The 18,171-nt window shown below is 41.7% G+C and overlaps 1 protein-coding gene across 2 annotated transcripts in view; it reads left to right on the top strand.

Moving 5' to 3' along the window:
• SLC35F2 (solute carrier family 35 member F2) overlaps nt 1–17,878 on the top strand; it is a 39,351-nt gene extending 21,473 nt beyond the window's left edge. For both annotated transcript variants that reach the window (XM_046685808.1, XM_046685809.1), the window contains 7 exons: nt 768–943; nt 3,966–4,093; nt 7,615–7,774; nt 8,636–8,792; nt 9,325–9,377; nt 10,616–10,770; nt 16,851–17,878. In XM_046685808.1, the coding sequence (XP_046541764.1) occupies nt 768–943; nt 3,966–4,093; nt 7,615–7,774; nt 8,636–8,792; nt 9,325–9,377; nt 10,616–10,770; nt 16,851–17,036 (1,015 nt within the window). In that variant the 3' untranslated portion in view covers nt 17,037–17,878. The remainder of the gene's footprint in view (nt 1–767; nt 944–3,965; nt 4,094–7,614; nt 7,775–8,635; nt 8,793–9,324; nt 9,378–10,615; nt 10,771–16,850) is intronic.
• Nucleotides 17,879–18,171: the final 293 nt, after the last annotated feature.

Genomic DNA, 18,171 nt, shown 5'->3' with positions numbered 1-18,171 from the left:
TCCTGTTTTTGCTGAGGAAGACTGGCCCTGAGCTAACATCCATGCCCATCTTCCTCTACTTTATATGTGGGACACCTGCCACAGCATGGCTTGACAAGCACTGCCTAGGTCTGCACCCCAGATCTGAACTAGCAACCCTGGGCCACCAAAGTAGAACATGAGAACTTAACCACTGCGCCTCCAGGCTGTCCCCCCCCTTTTTTTTTTTTAAAGATTTTATTTATTTATTTTTCCTTTTTCTCCCCAAATTCCCCCAGTAAATAGTTGTATATTTTAGTTGTGGGTCCTTCTAATTGTGGCATGTGGGACGCCGCCTCAGCATGGCTGGATGAGTGGTGCTCCCAGGATCCAAACTGGCAAAACCCTGGGCCACCGAAGCCGAGCTCTCGAACTTAACCACTTGGCCACAGGGCCGGCCCCTTAATTTTTTATTTTTTTAAATTGAGGCCACATTAGTTTATAACATTATATAAATTTCAGGGGTACATCGTTATATTTCACCTTCTGCGTAGACTACATCATGTTCACCACCAAAAGTCTAGTTGCCATCGGTCACCATACACCTGTGCCCTTACCCCTTTTCTCCTCCCCCCACCCCCAAACACTTTAATTTTTGTGCTTATGCAGTAAGCAATAAAATGAAATAAAGAACCACCTGGAATAATTAGCATTTCCCTTTTTGTTTAGCATTAAAGTGTGTGTGTGTGGTGTGTGTCAAAGGTGTAACTTACTTGCAAGTTATTCTGATTTCCTCCTTTATTTTCTAGGAATATTTTGAAGACAATTGCCCTGGGTCAGCTCTTGTCCTTGTGCATATGTGGGACAGCCATCACCAGCCAGTATTTGGCAGAAAAATACAAAGTGAACACCCCCATGCTTCAGAGCTTTATCAACTATTGCCTGCTTTTTCTAGTTTACACAGTGATGCTCACATTTCAATCAGGTAGGTCAAATGGGAGAATTACCTTTTCAACACATTATCTTCATAAAAACTTTTGGCTTCTAGACACTTAAAAAATAAAAGGAGGCAAAACCAAGAACAGGAAACTATTGCTATTTTTATTAAAGTTATTAGAAAAGTATGACACCTCTGAATTCTATGAAAATAGTGACTAGAGATTTATGCGTAACTCTCTGAAATTGTTGGTTAAAATAAACAGCATCAAACTGTAACAGTAGTTGTCAAAAAAAAATATAAGTGCCATTGCAAGTGAAGTTTTATTTTTATTCCCTGTGGATGATAAAATTAAGAGACAGTATTAAAAACACTAAAAGAGTCAAGAACTTCACTCTCCAACATATATATTTCCAGCTAAGTGGAGAATGCTAAATGGAGCGTTGATTGCACACAGATCAAGTCTGTTGTGAGAGAAACAAAGACAAGGAATCGGCAAGGAGTTCACGTCTTGATCACTGGCTGGTTACGTTGTTATAGATTCATTGTAGAATTATCATTTCTCACTAGCTACCTTCCTATGTGTCGGGATAAATAACTTATTATTATTTTTTTCATTCAGTAGGTGTTTATTGAGCACCTACGGTGTGCCTTGCACCATGCTGGGCGGCACAAGATGTAGTGGTGAGCACAGTTGGACCTGGACCCTGCCCCGAAGAAGTTATGGTGTCCTTAGGATGCAGAAAGTCAAATGCCCATGGGATAGAGCCATTGGATCTGTGATGGGGGAAACTCAGACGAGGGACCCAGAGGAGGCTCCTGACCCAGCCAGGCATCCAGGGAGGGCTTCCCAGAAGAGGTGATGCCCAAGCGGTGTGGAGTCAGCAACGTGAAGAGGTGTGGGAGCAGGGCAATGTGTTCGGAGGGGAGGAGATGACATTTACAAAGGTGGGGCTGGCGAGAGAGAGGGAGGTGCACTAGCAGAGCCAGCCGGGCCCTGAGTGTGGGCAGGGTTTGGATAAAGGCGAGGAGGGAGAGAAGCAGGGGTGTGGGAGGTGATAGGTGAGTGTACGGTGGGAAGAATATTTTGGAGTCAGACCAATCGGGGTATGAATGCTCAGGTGAGTCATTTCTCTTCTCTGAACCTGAGTTTCCTCTCCCTAAGATGAGGGTAATGACAGCTTACAGGTCTGTAGTGAGGGTGACAGAAAACAGGGACAAGCTCCTTACACATTGCTTGTCAGAGAGAGGAGCCCATAGGTAGTTCCTCTTTTTAGTCCAGGCGCAAGAAACCATGTGGGCAAATGCCCAGAGGCAGGGCTGGGTCCTGGGAGACAAACAGCCCCCGGCTTGGGGCACACCCAGGGCCGGTGTGCAGAGCAGGGACCTGTGGCCACGAACGTCAGGGTGGCTTTGACATCGGACTTGGCTGAGGGCCTCGGAGATGCTCACCCTCCTGTGACTCCCATCCCAGAATTCACTGCATGCAAGCCCCTGAATGTCACTAGGATAGACTCGAGAAGGCCTCTTTGCTTGACAAGGATGTTTATCCGTTAGGGACTGCTTTCCCAAAGTTGTTTTGACTGCAGAACCTTTTTTCCAGTTGAAAGTGCCCTCAGAACCTTGGACAAAGCAGAGCTGCTCTAGTGGAGGGGGTGTGGGGGTGTCCCCGGGGTCCTGGTGGCTCGGTCTCCCCCACCCCACCCCATGGGCAGGCTGCCAGCCAATTTGAAAGCCTCTGCCCCGGGTGGGTTTAAAGGACCTGAAGCTGGAACCTGAGGAGATGGGGGCGGTGGGGGGGTGGGCAGGAGCCCCAGAGCTGGTGGCTGATGCCCACCCCACTGGCCGGCTTCCCCTTGACCCCCATTTCCACAGCCCGGTGTTCAGTCATGCAGGCTCAGAATTTTTCCTTCATCAGGGCCTGCAGATATAAGCAGACTCCTGGGGAGTAGCCCCTCAGCTGAAGTCAGTGTAAACTGGCCTCCTGTTTATTCATCCACAAAGCAGTAGTGGAATAGTCCTATTTATAGCTGCGTGACCTTGGGCGAGAGTCTTACACCCCACCCCCTGTGCCTCGGCCCTCAATAAATAACTTATTTTTGAAAGAAAATAGAAACCAGTTGTGGGAGCAGGGAAAACATCTTAAGGGGAAAGCACTACATTTGGCAAGAGCTTTAGGAATTGGAAATAGAAGTGGTACATGGTTAATAAGGCTGGACTTTGCCTTTCTCTGTAAGCGTTGGCCTTTAGGAAGTCCGTGTAGTTCACCAGCACATCAGTGAGGTCCTGCTAAGGGATGGTTGTCAGGTGCCTTCCCTGCTGTCTCATACTGAGGAAGACTAACTCTGTGTATTCAGGATGTCCCTGCGAATTGGGTTTTATTGATAATTATTTGGTTATGATTCTCATTACCTTTATTTCCTTGTAGGTTGTCTTACCATAAAACTTTCTCATATATACGTCAACTCTCTATCTCCTATGATGCTAGTTCTCTGAAGAAGGGAATCGCAGTTAACTTGAATAAATAGAATTTGGGAGATAAAAGGTGTTATTTCAATGGTGGCACTAAATTTTTTTTCCAAGCTTGTCACCAACTTAATTTTCACTTAAAAGCACATCTCTTCCAAAAGAATGACCACATGCAGAGTTTCCTTTGAAGAAGCCCATGAATGGAGGTTAAATAACCAATGAATTCTTAGGAAAACATTTTCTTTCCTAGGCTAATCTGTGGCTTGTCAGGAATGGCAAAATCCAAACCCACATCTGGGTATTATATTTCGGTTACAATGGGAAAGGGGATTGAACCACTTCTCTCCTACTTACTCTCTCTCTGGTGCTTTCATGGAATACTTGGTCTGCAATGACACCTTAGCTTGGGGCTCATAGTAGAAAAAATCTAACCGACTCTGCTGAGCTGTCGCAGGAGTTTGGGTTATGAGTAACAGACATCAGGAGGGGCCACGTTCAAAAGACACGGTGTATACCTTTGCTTTGACTCTTTAATCTCTAAATTAATGTGCATAGTATCATTTTCCAGTAACATGGACTAACCAAGATTTCTTTCAACCAGGCAGCGGTAACCTTTTATACATCTTGAAAAGAAAATGGTGGAAGTACATCCTGCTGGGACTAGCTGATGTGGAAGCTAATTACCTAATTGTCAGAGCGTACCAGTACACGACCCTAACCAGCGTCCAGGTAAGAGGGGGGTCCTCTCACCACTTTTGATTTTACAGCTTCGCCAGAAGAATCCAAACTTGTATGTGTTAACCTAATTTTATTGAAAACCTGTTCACTTGGAGAAAACCCAAACACAGGTGGATGCTATCTGTTTTCCAGTGGAGCATATGCAGTAATGAGTAAGGTTTCTTGGAATTAGTGAAAACATATACAAGTTATTCAGTGCCCACACTGCTAATGCTATAGCACATTGGAACAGTTTCTACCAAAATAAGCATAAATATTTAGTTGGCAGTTGATGCTGTGATGTTGACAAGAGTTCTGTATTATGTGTTGCTCAAACATGGCATGTAAAGTGGATGTACCTTTGTGTTACAGAAAACATGGAGGTTTGTAAATAAAGTTGATATTTAAGATAAAGGAGCGATTGGAAGAAACCTATTAGACATCTTGGGTAGAGATGGTAGTCTAAAGTAAAACTTACATTTCTGTTCCTTTATTAGGTTTATTCTTGCTGGATTGAAAGAAAAATGTTCCTGTATAGCAGTACTTTTCAACTTGGCCGAATTGAGGAAGACTGATTTAGTTGTCTTAATGTTAGCCGATCTGGGGTGTGTTATAACACTGAGTCACCATTACTGACAACAAAATGTTTTATAAATGGAGGTGAAACTGAGATAGACTCCAGGGCCAGGTTTAGACTTCACAGTTTCATGAATTCATAACTTTCGATGCGTCGCTTTTTTATATGAAACAGAGATGTTCTTATTTGACCTCCAAATTTTAAGAATGTGGAAAAATTGAAGTGAGATTAGACTTGTTTCACTTGGAAAAGATAAGGATTAATGAAAACTCAGTATTTTTCCAATGTGAATATACCTTGAGTGCTATTATTACCAGAATGCATTTTATTAAATATTGTCTTTTCTATAACATTGTGCTAAGCATTGTCCTCAGCAAACCTCTTGGCTTTTGACTGGCATGGGATAAAAAGCCAAGACAGGAAATATTTGTTAAGACAGACATCATAGGAGACACATGAAAAACCCAGATTTTCATAAAAACTAAAACCAGGAGTTACCTAGAGGATGAAGTTCATCACAGATAGGATTAAGTGTACTTTTAGCAATGGATAATAAGGGTAGAAGTATGTAGAAAACGGCATTTTTCTAGTCACATCTACCCTCATAATCTCACCCACAGTCTAATTACTTGACTACAATTTCCGTAAACTTTGATCTCTGACTAATGATGATTAGAAGTTTTGAATTGGTGCAAGGTCTAAACACAGCTAAACAAAACACTTACAGTTGGGTTTTTTTGTGACTGAAATTCATGCTTTATACTAATTCATGAATAATTTCTTTCATCCTAGCTTCTTAGAAAAACCTAAGCATTTGGTCAACAAAAGTTATGTACTTTCGGTCCTTGCTAGGAGTATATTCTAAAGCAGACGTCTAACAGCTAAAGCTCCCTCCAGCAGTGGAACGTGCCTGTCCTGGGAATTCTTTAAGATCTTTCTCTACCTAAGTAAATCTCTGGCCAGGGTAATCGGAAAGGGTGGAAGTTTGAATTAGATGGTCTTTGAATCTCCTTAAAGATTCCTTCAAAGATTCTGTAATTACAAGTAGTAATGTAGTTTCCATGAAGTTCCTGATGTAGCCACTCACATCCCATGGCCTAGGTTCCTTCTCACGTCTCTGCCCACTTTACTGCCACACTACCCCTTCCCCACCCACAGCCAGCTTCTTCTCTCCTGTGCTGCTCTATTCTTTCTAGAATGCAACCCTTTTGAAGACCCCTCCTCCATTCTCTAAGGCCTCATTCAATTTGACTTTCTCCTTTCTACTCCATTTCGTCTCTAATAGAGTCTATTCATTTTTATACCTTTGCCTCCCATCACCCCAGGGTCTTACTTAGTACCTTGCTTACTGTGACTGTAAAATAATTTTTAAAGATTTTTTTAAATAGGGAGATTCTTGGAACTAAAAGCATCAAGCAGAAGACATCTGTCACCAAGAATGCATTTAGAAAAGGAGAATCGATGTAGATAAATGACTGAATGTGGTAGCTATCGGATGAGAAGTCGTAGAATTTTAGAGTTGGAAGGGACCCATGAGATCGTTTGGTCTGATGTCGTGATTTCTTACCCTAACTCCATTATATGGCTACTCATTGCCCACCAAAACTGGTTAAAAATAGAGCAGATTTAAGTTTGATTTTAAGACTCAATTTGAGGCCACTGGGAGTCTCCTGTGAGAGTTTTTGAGTGACTTGCTTTGGGTGAGGAATGTAGTTTAGGCTTTGTTAAGTCGTTATGGCTGAATTATGCCCGTGTCTTCCGGGACAGGCTATTATCATTTGCATCGTTTAATGGTTTGTTATTCAGGCAGGCTCGATAAAGCACTTAGGAGATTAGAGTTCTGCAGTTGGAATAAATAACAGGCAAGGTGCCCATTCCTACACATGGCGCGTCGGACCCAGTAATGACATTGCAGCGAAAGGCAATCAGTAAAGAACTGTGGGCAGGATCACACAAGCTGCTGGAGATTTAGGGTCCTGCCTTGTCCGAGACTAAACAGAGAGAGAAGCAGGGACAAGGTGAAAAAAAGAACAGGGTGAGCAATAAAATGGCAGTTTCAGGAATATGATTAGTGCAAGGAATATATTTTGTCCTTGAATGCACTTTGCAAAATTCGTGAAATTAAGAAACAAGTGAATGAAATCTCTCTTTTTCCTTTATCTTACAAATGATTTTGGATTGGCTGTAGTTTTGGCACTCTTCATCCCCCTGCTTTTCAGACTGGCAATATCAGATGGCAGGGGTGTAGCAAGTATTTTCTAGATCCAGGATCAACAGTGATGGAGGAGTATATGATGAAGACCAGCAAGAGCATTTGCTGTGAGCAAGTGTGTGTCTCACATGGGGGGCTGGACACTTTGTCAAGGAGATGGTGTGTGCTTGCTTTCTCATAGTAACCTGTACTACTTTGCAGCTCATAGCCCAATTTCAATTAAATTTCTGGTTGTGTGATGATTTATTCTGTCTGTCTAGCCTTCTGTATGCTCCTGAGGGTGGGGCTTGTGTCTTTCTTGTTCTTCTCTGTATTCCAGCTCCTCTCAGAGTGTCTTCCACGTGTGAGGTGCTTACATATTTATTGACTGAGTGAATGGGTACACGCAGGAAGGAAAGTTTGCCTACTGGACTTAGGATAAACACAGGTGGGAGTGTCGAGGTAAATTGCACAGGCCCTTGAGCAGAATTCCTGGTTCAGCAACTGGCTCTCTCACTTTCGACTGTGTGATTTGGGGGAGCTCATTTAACCTCTCTGTGCATTGTTTTCCTCATGTGTAAAACGGGGTTTGCAGTTACGGTCTCATAGCATTATTGTGAGGGTTCAATGAGTTAATCTGGGTAAAGCATTTAGTACAGAGCTGCAATAATGAATGCTCAATAATGCCAACTTCTATTATTACTTAATTCCCCATCTCTTAGCTAATGAGAGATGTTTTAAGCTGTTTGTTTCTCCTTCCTGCAGCTTTTGGATTGCTTTGGGATTCCTGTGTTGATGGCTCTCTCGTGGTTTATTCTCTATGCAAGATACAGAGTCATCCACTTCGTTGCTGTGGCTGTCTGTCTGCTGGGCGTAGGCACTATGGTTGGGGCAGACATATTAGCAGGGAGGGAGGACAATTCAGGTAAGACTGTGCTCCTTGTTTCTGGTTCAGTTAGAGAAAACAATTTTGCTTATGTTTTCGCTTTTATTTTGCAGAGACCTAGTAAAAGGCAGAAAACATGCCATGGTTAATTATCTTTTAAATTTTATTTTCAGATTTACTTGCTTTTAGTATCATAACCACTTCCACAGAGCAATCTTTATGTTCCTACCTGCCCACAGTCCTGGTTCCCTTTTCTCACACTAAATAGTTTTGTTTTGTCTCCTGAGAGAGCAGTTTCTTTCTATATTTGCGATAATCTTCCTTTGGCCCATACGTCTGGGTTAGTTACTGGAAAAGCTACTGTAGATTCTTGTTTTTTTAATCAAAAAGGAGACGTGGTGTCCACTGGATGGCTGACTTCTTTTTCAGTCACTCTAGATGAAAACACTTTGATATTCTTTGAGTCAAAGTTCAGACAATGGACGGCATAAAATCTCAATGAGCTCTGCGAATTCACCCAATCTATAGGTGACTTCATCGTCTCCTTAGATTAAGAGGGAAATGACCTTGCTTACCTGGCTTTCTTCTCTGTAGTTTTCAGTTAATTCCCTTCAATAAATTCCATGAGTTTCTCCTGTCATAGAACCCTTTTCTGAGGCCTTACATTGTGGTGTAGACCACCATCTTTCAGTCTGTTAGTCTGTGAGGAGTCACAATATGAAACCTCACAGCAGAATTGGGCCAGAAAGTGAGAAGAGCAAGAGTCTTTAAACCTCTAGAAATCAGGGCTTCTCCTTCCATTAAATCATATTTGAATGAACTTGAGCCAGATAAACTCTTGGGAACAGGCTAGAGAGGTTTCCCCATTGATAATGTGTTCCTTTTTGCGACTTCCCATAGGTAGCGATGTACTGATCGGCGACATCTTGGTCCTCCTGGGGGCTTCCCTCTATGCCGTTTCTAATGTGTGTGAAGAATACATCGTGAAGAAGCTGAGCAGACAGGAGTTTTTAGGAATGGTGGGCTTATTTGGAACACTTATCAGCGGCATACAGCTGTAAGAGTCTAAAATTTTCATTAAAAGCGAAATAAGCAAATATGTCGTAAATGCTTACTTTCCAACTACTGACCTTCATTGTTTATTTGGTCCAAATTCACATTTGAAATCAGTCACTTGCTAAATATCTATTAGAGGATTGTTGAAACATCAAGAATTATGCCTCGTTTTCTTGTACATGTGTGATGCTTAGGATTCCTGCTCACAGTGCGGTAGAGGCATCACCAGGAAAGACTTTCTTTTTCAATTATTTCCAGAAAATATTAACTTCCTATTCAAAGGGAGAACATCATGTCATGTTTTCCTCCTGTAGCTGACTGCCACTGAAGAGTGCTCCTAAGGATGTCAAATATATATTTATGGGCTCCTTTGGATTTATTCTTGGTCATTTTTATAAAGATAGTTATACCCCAAGAAAAATTCAAAAGTCAACATAATTCCTTACCTTAGCCGAAGTAGACCAACTAAAATGCCTATAAAATCGTGAAAATTAGTATGTGGATCTCTCTGTGACCCTTTGTTTTGATCTTAGATTGATTGTGGAATATAAGGATATTGCCAGCATTCACTGGGACTGGAAAATTGGTATGTACATAAATGATAATTCTTTTTAGTCAGTATCTTTTTCTCTGACTGACAAAAACACTCATCAAGAAATACTTCATTTTAATAGTATTTAGACATTTTTGTAAAATCACAGGGTAGTTCAATACACAGAGAGCTATAGTGGTTTACACTGAGTTTTCTCTGAGAACTTGTAAATGAACCTCCGTTTAATTCCATAGAAGTTAATTCTTAATCTTCACCTTCAGAAATAGCCTTTCTTTATTAGGAAATCTGAACAAGACTGACCTTTGGTCACACCTTTCAATTAGATCTGTATCTGGAGTCCTCATACTTCTTGTGAAGGTTGTCTGCTTGATGGAATTTGTGAAGCATGAACCTGAATAATCTGACGGTGTCTGACGGTGTGTAATCACCCACCACCTTCCGTGGCTGCTCCCATCTGAGATTCCTAGGCATCTGCACAAATAAATAACGTAGGAGAAAACAGTGGCAGGACAGTTTGGAAGGCTTGGAACCTTATTTAATGAAGAGTGGAAAGAAGTTAAATAGTCCGTAAAGTGCCATTGCAGTTCATGTACCATACTTAGATAATTGAACTCAATTAAATAACTTACATTGCTTGTGTGTGTGTGTGTGTGTGTGTGTGTTGGGTATTGGGGTGAGATTGGAGAAGGGGTTGCAAAGCAGAGATTTGGCTGAATAGTCAGTACCCACATAACCAGCTCTGTTCTAAAGAGGGTGGTTATATTGTGCTATCTGGGGGCACTGAATTTAATGAGATGAAAAAATATAACGGACCTAACAAATGCCTTTGATGCTCTAAAAAGACTTTATTCTGAGTCCAGTTACACAAATAATATCCAACCAACCCACCAGATAAAAGCAAACAAAAGATAATGTGTGATTTTTCTCGACCTTTGCTTTTATTACCTATTATCACAGGCATCACTCTTCCCTGGGTGGGTAGATGACATGGGTGGTAAGAGCTGTTGAGTCAGTCACACCATAAGCAAGATTTTATGGCCATGACCATCCAACACCTTGTTGAGTTTTTAAAGTCCTTCGTTGACATCCTGTCTCGTTATTATTCTTTCTTTCTTGAGAGCTTGGTGTGTCTCATTTGCAATGCTGACTGTTAACAAGGGCTTTGTAGATAGCGTATTAAAGGATCAGGGAGTTTTATAATGCGGCCAAGCCTTAAGCACCTTTGCCTTCTGATTTCTTCCTATAATATTAGCTGTTCCATCTTTTCACAGCTCTGCTGTTTGTGGCATTTGCCCTCTGTATGTTTTGCCTGTACAGCTTCATGCCTCTGGTGATTAAAATCACTAGTGCCACTTCTGTCAACCTGGGCATCCTGACCGCGGACCTCTACAGCCTCTTCTTTGGACTCTTTCTGTTTGGCTATAAGGTAAGCAAACAGGTCACGTTCAAATAAGAACGCTTGCTTAGTCCAAAAGAAGTAGCGGGTTTCTTCAAGATTTTAGATCCAAAAATAAAACCTCATCCTCTTGGCAAGAATTTCATTGGGACTGTCCTTACTCCTTTTGGTACTGCTTCTGAATTAGAAAATTGATCCAAATAAGACTTGCTCTTCTAGGGTTTTTCTAAAAGGTAAAATGTAGTGAATTTCCTCTTTGGTATGGCCTGGGACACTAGTGTATGGAAATGCTAATACATGTTGCCAGGTGTTAAACAACCAATCCCAGAGCTGCTCTTGACCTTGAAGGACCATCTAACTTAGGCTGGGCATTCTGAGCTCCCCCCAACCCCCCAGCTTTATTGAGATATAATTGATTTACAAGTTTAAAGTGTACAATCTGTTGATTTGATACAATTTTATGCTGCAAAGCCGTGGCACACAGATAAAAAGTCTGGGGCACCTGATGGAAAGGAAGGAGATAGGTGTGTTATCATGTATGCAGTAGTTGGAATGGTTCCATCTTTGTTGGTAATTTTAGATCTGGAAGGGACCTTAAAGGCAATTTAATCTAGTGTTTTTTCAGACTTTTCCTGTCTCCACAGCATCACAGTATTCATAAGTGTAACCTCCTCCCATCAGTAACAGCTCTTGTTACATGTAGTAATTCCAAAGAGGAGCAGGGGGCGGAGAATGGATCAGTGTCTTCAAGGGAAGTAAGAGAGCATATATGTAGTTTGACAAAATAGCATCTCCAGAGAGTCTGGCACACCTTCCATTGAGAATTACTGATTGAACTATCTCATTTTAGAGATGAGGAAATGAAGGCCCAGAGAGTTTATGTGCAGAAGTGATTTACCCTTGTTGATGCAAATAATCCATTGTCAATCTATAAATCAAAATTGGGGTGAGTTTATAATGAGCCAGATCTGAGGACTAGCCAGGGGCCTTCCTTCCGCAAGCAAGGAAGGGCGTCAAAGAAGCAGGATGTACAGAGTGGTTATATACCATCTTGGAACAAAGAGCATACATCACATATGACAGGAATGTCCCTTTTACACTTGTCACAAGATGCTTAGGTGGCACAGTAGGTCAGTGGTGAGCTGGTCAGTGGTCACAAGGTGAGCACAGCAGGTTGGTAATTAATCCTTAGTTCCCAGGAAGAGAGGCTTATCCTTAAAGAAATGCCTATATGGGGAACGTACATCCCTATCTTTTGGGGCATCATTCTTGTCTTTGGGACACAGAGATATTTAAAGCAGATGTACACTGCATCAACAGGCTACGTCAGCTCCTTTTGGAAAAACAAGGTCAGGCTGAATTAGTTTTAAACCAAATGGCTTCCTCCTGTATCCTAGTGCTTTTTATTTATTTATCACCCTTAATCAGCAGCTGTTTAGTGGTAAAGTCAAGCCTAAGTCCAAGTTTTTAGTTTTATAATTCAGTCTTCTTTCCACTGCACCTTTCTCCTTATTTTCTTTATTAAGATGAGACTCTCAAGCTTGTGTATTCATCAAGTTAAAAATCTCATACATCAGAGAGAACAAATAAGTAGATTTTTTTGTGCTTCACAGCTAATTTGAGAGCTGTTAGGACTGCAGTCTTCACACTGTCTGGTCTCAGGACCCTTTTAAAGGCTTAAAAATTGAGGACTCCAGTCACTTACATCTATTCTTTACCATATTGGAAATTAAAGCTGAGAAATTTTAAAAATGTTTACTAACTTGTCAAGAAAATAATAAACTCATATGTTAACATAAAATATTTTTATGAAAAAACTGTATTTTCCAAAATAAAAAAACAGTGAGAAAAATGGCAATGATTTACAGTTTTGAAAATCTCTTTAATGTATGGCTTAATGGGAAACAGCTGGATTCTCACATCTGGTTCTTCCTTCTGCATCGTGATATCCCATGTCACGCAGCCTCTGGAACATTCCACTGTGCACTTGTAAGAGAATGCAAGTTGAAATGCATATAACGTCTTAATGTTATTATAGTAAGAGTTTTGACCCTACAAGTCCCTGAAAAGGTCTTGGGTACCCTCCAGGTCTTTGGACCACATGTTGAGAACTGCTGCCTTAGAAATTTGTCTCTCCTTAGTATACCTTCACTAAATGCTTATTGATCTGCTTTTTTCCCCACAGTCATTTGAACAAATAGTTAAGATGTTGGCTCTTACTTGATAATTTTAGTTTCTTTTTTTTTTTTTTTTAAAGATTTTATTTTTTCCTTTTTCTCCCCAAAGCCCCCCGGTACATAGTTGTATCTTCTTCGTTGTGGGTCCTAGTTGTGGCATGTGGGACGCCGCGTCAGCGTGGTCTGATGAGCAGTGCCATGTCCGCGCCCAGGATTCGAACCAACGAAACACTGGGCCGCCTGCTGCATAGTGTGCGAACTTAACCACTCAGCCACGGGGCCAGCCCTTGATAATTTTAGTTTCAGTAGGGGATAGCAACTGTATTTCTTTGTCCCTGTAAAATTTTGTATCCAGGCAGAAATCCTTGGCAGTGACTTTCCCTACTCCCAGGAACTGGCCATGAACTCACAATGCCAAGTTCACTGGGTTCTCAGATATTTCTGCTTAAGAAGCATAAACCATGTTGCCTCGCAAGGTTGCATGTGACAGGAGCCAGCTGTTATCTTTGGAAACTTGCTGGTCGACGTATTCCTGACCTAAGACTGAAGGAGTATTTATAGCTTTTTGGTAGCATCATTAAAAAGTAACAAAAGTCAGAGTGAATCAGAGAAGTGATCCTGACAGACCTAGATTTTTTTTTCTTTGAGAATGGAATTGCCAAGGGCTGCAAAGTCAGCCTTAAAAATGAATTGTTTTTTTGTGGTGCTTGCTTGCATTTCACATGGCCACCACTAGGGGATGATGGTGTTTCTATTCTGCAGTTCAAGGCCAGTTGATAGCTACCCATACCCAAAGAACCTGAGAGCTTGGTGGTATAACATGTGACCCCATTCACTTGTGCTTTTTTTTTTTTAAACCAAACATATTGATTTAGCTTCAGTAGTTTAACTTTTGCTTTTCCCTCGGAAGTAAAATAATGTCCAAGGAGTAAGTAAGGTTAAAGAAATGAGAGTACATTTGTCACTACATATTATAAGCTCCCTTAACGTAGATATTTACTCTTTAACTGCTCCTAACTTTAACATGAAAAACCTTTTTGTGTGTCATTTTTTTGGCCACATGTTTTTAAACTATTATTCTCAAAACTGGAGCATTCAAACTGTAAATTCTTTTCCAGTTCTTTCACTTTATGTTTCTTTGTCCCTATGTGTCTGCATGCCCTACATGCTCATTCTTTTTTTTTGGTAAGGAAGATTGGCCCTGAGCTAACATCTGTTGCCAATCTTCCTCTTTTTTTTTTTTTTCTCCCTGAAGCCCTGGTACATAGTTGTATATCCTAGTTGTAAGTCCTTCTAGTTCTTCTATGTGGGATGCTGCCTCAGCATGGCTTGATGGACGGTACGTAGGTCTGCGCCCAGGATCTGAATGAGCGAACCCCAGGCCGCTGAAGCAGAGTGCACAAACTTAACCACTACACCACTGGGCTGGCCCCATACATACTCTCGCTTAACTCAGATTAGATTTTATTGTTTTTGGTCAGAGGCCATTTCAAGACTTATGAAGCACAGAGCAGGTCTGCTGTGATCTTCAGATCATTCAGAGCTTAAAGAAGATCACTAGCATTTTAGAAGTAGTTTATAAAGACAGAATCGTAAGCCCACTACACCACCAATTTTGAAAATTATAGTATCTAAAATAACTTTGGCTCTGAGTTTTTGAGACAGACAGTTGAAAAAGAGGTTTAAAAATGTCTCCACTCACCTGTGTCGGACTCTGCTTTCTTTGGAATTGATCTTGAGTAAATACTTTTTGAACAGAGTAGCCACAGGAAACTTCTGGTATAGATCCAGACACAAAGGGTAGAATTTTAAAAAAGCAAAAAGGTAAGAGCGTCTAATACAGGAGACTTACCTCCCTCCCTCAGAGACTCTCCCTTCTGCCGGTGCCTCCATTTAATCACTGCCTTCTTAAGAGGGATACGATACTTTTTCTTCTAAACGTTTAAGACCACCAAAACGTTTGGGCTATTCGCAATAGCTTTATCTTCCCCTAATATTTTCTGAATCACATTTTTTCCCCCAACCAACATTTGGTACGTACCAGCTATGCATTGGGCACTGTGCTGCCTATTGGATCCAAGAGTTAAAGCCAGTGGTAGGAAATTAGTGTGGCTGCTCCGCTCCACATCGTCACTGAATCCAGTGCAGTTTCTCCTGCCTTGGGGTGGGCTGTGGCTATTCCATTCCTTAAGGAGTTCTAAAGGTTTAAGGTTAAGAGGTAATTGAGCACCTGTAAAAAGTTAACACGGCAAAGTCAGTGGTGGCCCACGGAAGCCCACAGCTGGAGATGACCAGTAATCTACTTAAGACTCATTTCAAAAACCTATTTTGTTTTTCCTTGTACCTTTAGGAGTGTGTCTAGCTTTTTCTTCTCTCTCTCCCTCTCATCTTTTTTTTTTTTTTAAGGAAGATTAGCCCTGAGCTAACTACTGCCAATCCTCCTCTTTTTGCTGAGGAAGACTGGCCCTGAGCTAACCTCCAGGCTCCTCTTCCTCTACTTTATATGTGGGATGCCTACCACAGCATGGCTTTTACCAAGCGGTGCCGTGTCCACACTCGGGATCTGAACCCCTGAACCCTGGGCCACCAAAGCAGAATGTGCGCACTTAACTGCTGTGCCACTGGGCTGGCCCTCCCTCTTATCTTTCTCTTCTTCTTTCCCAATCCATTCTGCTTTCTTATTGCTTTTCTCTGTCATCTTCTTATTAGAACTCTTTTTATTGGGCATACTATGAAATCTAAGCTAATTGAAAAATATTTATTGGCTTGAGTAATATGGCATGCCCCATTCTTAATTTTAAAATGAGATTAGCAGGACCATTCATAAGTTGAGTTTGGTTATTCCAAGCAAAAAAATGATCCTGGGCATTTAATTACACCTTGATTATGCTACATAATTTCCCTAATTTTTACTACACTGTTCTTGGTCAGTCTTTAGCTAGTCTCTTCCTGTGTTTTATTTTTTATGCTGTTAAAAGCAAATATTAATTTCCTTAATACTTAAACCTTTGTATGGACCTTCATTTCAAGTAAGAGCAAATATAGAGTACGTAATATTATTTATTTAAACTTTGGGGTATGTGAGAATGTCATTTTCAGTAGAAATACATAATGAATTAGTGTTCTGTCCTCATTGCGTTTTGCTCTGGATGGTTGTTTTCAGTTCTGAAAAAGGGCAGGCTGGAGAAGGTCACTGGGAGCTCCATCCGTCTTGTGATGTGTCTGTCAGAATGGGCTCCTGTTGTAATCAGTCCTTCTGGGAACAGAGAGGGTAGGAGGTGCCTCCTGCAGGGCTCCGTTCCCTGTGGTTGTCCTACTGGACCTTACACCAGTGACCTCTTTGGACTTGAGACCCTTCTGAAAAATGATGTCTTTCTAGCTCTAAAATCTGGAACTGCTTGGTCACCATAAATTTTACTATTTAACACTTGCCTACAGAGACAAGATAATTTGTTAAATTTTAACAAAATGAATTTTACTGGAATAGCGTACATGAGGGATTGTTGAGAAGATGTCACATTTGTACATCCATGTTTTATCTTATATCCTGTGTTCTTCTGTTTCATACTGATATTATAAGTTGTGCCTGAAGTCTGAATTGGGCTTTCTCATGGAATCCATGCTGACCTTTTATTCTCTCCACCATGTGGGACTAGTTGCGGAGTGGGGCGCAGCTGGATTGTCACAGACAAGGGCAAAGTTTCCATTTCTGAGACATCCAAGGATCCAGTTGGCTGATGTGCCAGGCTATGTTGCCAGCGCCCATGCATCCACCAGTATATCCTGGGAGGGTTTTGGGCATTAGCATCTTCCTAGGCAACTTATAGGAAAAAGCCTATGAGAGGGTAACCCACAGCACAGTTGGCAAAAGGCAACAGCAAAGATGTGTATGTGAGGGCACGCAATCCATAGCCTGTTCATCTCTCCTCCTAGTTTTCAGGGCTCTACATCCTGTCCTTCACCGTCATCATGGTGGGGTTTATTCTGTACTGCTCCACCCCGACGCGCACGGCAGAGCCGGCTGAAAGCAGCGTGCCACCGGTCACCAGCATTGGTATCGACAACCTGGGCCTGAAGCTTGAGGAGAACCTCCAGGAGACCCACTCTGCGGTCTTGTAGCTGGAGAAGGAGGCACACCGAGCGCCCAAGGCTTCCTGGGAAACTGGGAGCCCCACCAAGGTAAAGCAGAGCCTCCTGCCTGCTGAAGGGACACTTGGAAAATTATCAGACTCAGAGCGAAACTCTACAGCACTGGATTGGATCCAGTGGTTCGATTTTACAAAGGAAGGCAAAATAATGTATCAAGAGTAGAAATATCAAAATAGAGCAGAAGCCAAGGCTAGCATTGTGTTTCTGTATGTTTGAGGACCAGTACCTGTTGGTGTCAGACAAGATGTGGGTTCCACACTGGGGTCTCGCAGGCACAAGTGAGAAAGCAGGTGGGCAGATACCCAGGTGAGAGCCAGCCTCAGGCCAGGGCCTGAACGCAGGCTGTCCAGGCTGGGCTAGGGGTCGGGTGGAGGGGCAGTCCAGGGTGGTTGGGGAGTGGGTGTCCTCAGTTGGAGCCTTCTGATTTTTGTCCTGCTGAAGTAGTCATTGTCCATGGGCCTCACGGCCTTTGGGCCACAGATGAGGTCTGGTGACTGCAGGTGGCGGGAAAATGGCTGGGGGAGCACTACCTGAGATACAAGTGTGAGTACCACAGAAACATTAAAGTGGACTCCAGGAAACCTAGGAACCCTCTCCCGATGGTTAAAAGAGGCTACTACACTACTTTTACCAAATATTTGTAATGTGCCATATGATTTTTATGATACTTCATCAATACGAAGTGTTAATATGTAGCATCATTATGATATCAGCTACTAGTATGCTGCTTTACAAAACTCTGTACGTAAACTTCTTTTTGTAAAAAATGTAATAAAGAAATTGAGGGTTCATATTATTAAAAGATTTTGATTTCATGGAAATACATTCACTGTGTGGTTTCTTTGATTAACCAGTTCCCCTTATGGATTTTAAATAACTTAATATATTCAAGATTTCTTCATATCCAACTTTTCAGAGTCATGTCTTCTTAAGGTGAGGCAAACCTATCTATTTGGGGCTACCTGAGATGAGGGGAATTTAGAGCAAGCTCATGGATCATTTGCAGGAATAAATCTTTTAAAATTCTAAATTACCACAATGGGTTTTTTACTTTTTTTTTTTTTTGCTGAGGAAGATTAGCCCTAAGCTAATATCTGTTGCCAAT

Source organism: Equus quagga, chromosome 14 (assembly GCF_021613505.1).
Source record: "Equus quagga isolate Etosha38 chromosome 14, UCLA_HA_Equagga_1.0, whole genome shotgun sequence".
NCBI classification, from domain to species: Eukaryota; Metazoa; Chordata; class Mammalia; order Perissodactyla; family Equidae; genus Equus; species Equus quagga.
This window is presented reverse-complemented; position numbering and strand designations above follow the sequence as displayed.